The 2,411-nt window shown below is 40.7% G+C and overlaps 1 protein-coding gene across 1 annotated transcript in view; it reads left to right on the forward strand.

Moving 5' to 3' along the window:
• The first annotated feature begins 117 nt into the window (after positions 1-117).
• The window catches only part of LOC106877988 (multiple epidermal growth factor-like domains protein 8), a 575,983-nt gene continuing 573,689 nt past the window's right edge, over positions 118-2,411 (forward strand). The window contains exons 1-2 of the mRNA XM_052968134.1: positions 118-149; positions 2,123-2,293. Coding sequence (XP_052824094.1) covers positions 118-149; positions 2,123-2,293 — 203 coding nt within the window. The remainder of the gene's footprint in view (positions 150-2,122; positions 2,294-2,411) is intronic.

Here is a 2,411-nt window from a genome sequence, read left to right on the forward strand (position 1 = left end):
AAAACCCATATACCATATCCCAACTGTCACCAACTAGCACCAGCACCAACAACAAAATTAACACACTCAGAAATAGACCCCAATACCCTTCCCCTCCCACCTCCTGATTCCTCTGACATGTCGTCAGATGAAGACGACACAGAGAATTGGCAAGTGGCCAGAGGGGGAAGGAGAAAAGGGGGGTAAAAAGAATAGAGAATCAGACAAAGCAGGGAGGTTTACCACTCCCGAAACCAAAACACCCGCAGAAAACAAAAGCATCAACACAAACACACTAACACCAAACCCACCAACAATCCAGACATAATGGAATACATTAGGTCAAACACCAATATAACAGAAAATGATACCAAAACAAATAATCACCCACGCTCAACACCACCACAACACATTAAAATCATACACATAACACAGAACACACACAGCACAGTGAAATCTCTCTACCCGGAAGTAGTAGGGAGATTTCAAAAATACCTGTCTAAAGAACTATACAAAAACCTTCTGGGAGAAGACTGTGAGGTGAAGGACAAACAACTTTCGGACAGTAAGTGACTCTCTCTCTCTCTCTCTCTCTCTCTCTCTCTCTCTCTCTCTCTCTCTCTCTCTCTCTCTCCCTCTCTTTCGTCTTCCTTTCGTGTGTAAAACACAACTTTCGATAGGAACATGCTCAAAATAGGCAGTATAAATGTACGTGGCTTGGAGTCACCTTGGAAACAAGGCTACCTGTTAAATGACATCAGACTCCACAGCCCGCGGGCCCTCTAGCACATTTTCAGCGGACATTTCGACATTTATTTTTCTCCGTTTCTGTCAAGAATGGGCGGAGGTGGTACTGCGGTGTTTCTTCGGAAGAGTCTGGACCTCAAAGTAAGAGCAATTTTCCTAGACCCGAAGGGTAGGCTGGTCGTCTTAGATATCGACGGCAGTGATGGGTGTGCTTTTTGACTGATAACAGTTTATGCACCGTTCTTAACAGGTCGGCCAGGTTTATTTCGACGTCTAGAGGTTTTCCTGGGAACGTCTTGACCTTTACTTTTAGTGGGGGGTTGGAACGCTTCCGTGGACACGCGTCTAGACTACGTGGGTAGAGATAGTAATAGGAGGGGGATGTAAATGCTTCAAAGACCTGCTCAGACGTTTCTAACTGACTGACAGGTACCGAATGGACCACCCGAATGTGCCAATGTGGACATGGAGCAACAGCATCGGGTCATTCAGATCGTATTTAGATAGAGTATTCTGTAGGCCAGAAGATAAGGATAGTGTTGGTTGTCCACAATTCCATATATTCAGCTACACAGATCACAAAATTGTGACCTGTACACTAGACTTAGATAATACACATAGGCAGGGTTCCGGTTACTGGAAGCTGAACGCGTCGTTCACAGTATGTCAGGCTTACAGAGACCGGATTAGCACATTAGTTAAGAGAGCATTGACGGGTGCCACCGTAAACAATAGATGGTGGTTTTATAGCCGGTTTGGTTACTGTTTGTGTAACACTACTTTTATGTTTCCTCTTTGGAAATAGATAATAAATATATTTTACTTTTGAAGTAGGAATATATATTGACAAACACGCCACTTATGCCTTATAAGTGTTATCATTATACATAAATCCTGACTCCAGCTACATAAACGCCATAGTGAGAAATATATATTCTGAAAACGCTAACTGACATTTTATGCGTGCATGTATGTTGAAGACAAATAAATTTGTGTTTTTTTAACCGTTATAAAAATATACACAGTTTAATAATTGCAGAAATAAATTTCATTATCAAGTTGAAGAACGTGAAGAAAGAGAAAATAATTACTACATTATTTTATTTATGTACATTTAGCATTTATAGTACAATTGGGAAGTAAAGTCATTTTGTCGTAGAGAATTACGACTTAAAATTCACTCTAGCTAATCTTTCATACTAACTACTAGAGTTCACAAGAATTCAAATAAGTCTTGTTGGGTTTTTATCATAGACATGGCATAAAAAATAGCCAATATCTCAATGAGTGCGTGTCGTGGAGTTTAGTAGCATAAAACGAGCACTGATTAATTTCCCGAAAATCAGGGTTTTTATAACTGCTCATACCTGAATTCTAAGAACCGTATTTCGTGAAGGAATTCTCTTTGCCGAAAGTTTAGGATTCAAATATGGGCAGTAATTTTAACCAATGGAATTACCAACGATTATGCTTGTTCGGGCAAACGACCATTACGTCATATTGCTGCCTTTTGTGACTTGTTACAGCGGTATGCCCTTAAGAAAGCAATTAAAGTAGAATCGGTTAGGTACAGTAAGGCCCTAGCATTTGACCGAAATAGAATAGAGGGAGACCTAGAAAAAAAATTAGAAGAGGCACTTAGAACTGGCATCGCGTGCAACGTACTGGCGGCGAGGTTGGCCTTC

Source organism: Octopus bimaculoides, chromosome 1 (genome assembly GCF_001194135.2).
Source record: "Octopus bimaculoides isolate UCB-OBI-ISO-001 chromosome 1, ASM119413v2, whole genome shotgun sequence".
NCBI lineage: Eukaryota > Metazoa > Mollusca > Cephalopoda > Octopoda > Octopodidae > Octopus > Octopus bimaculoides.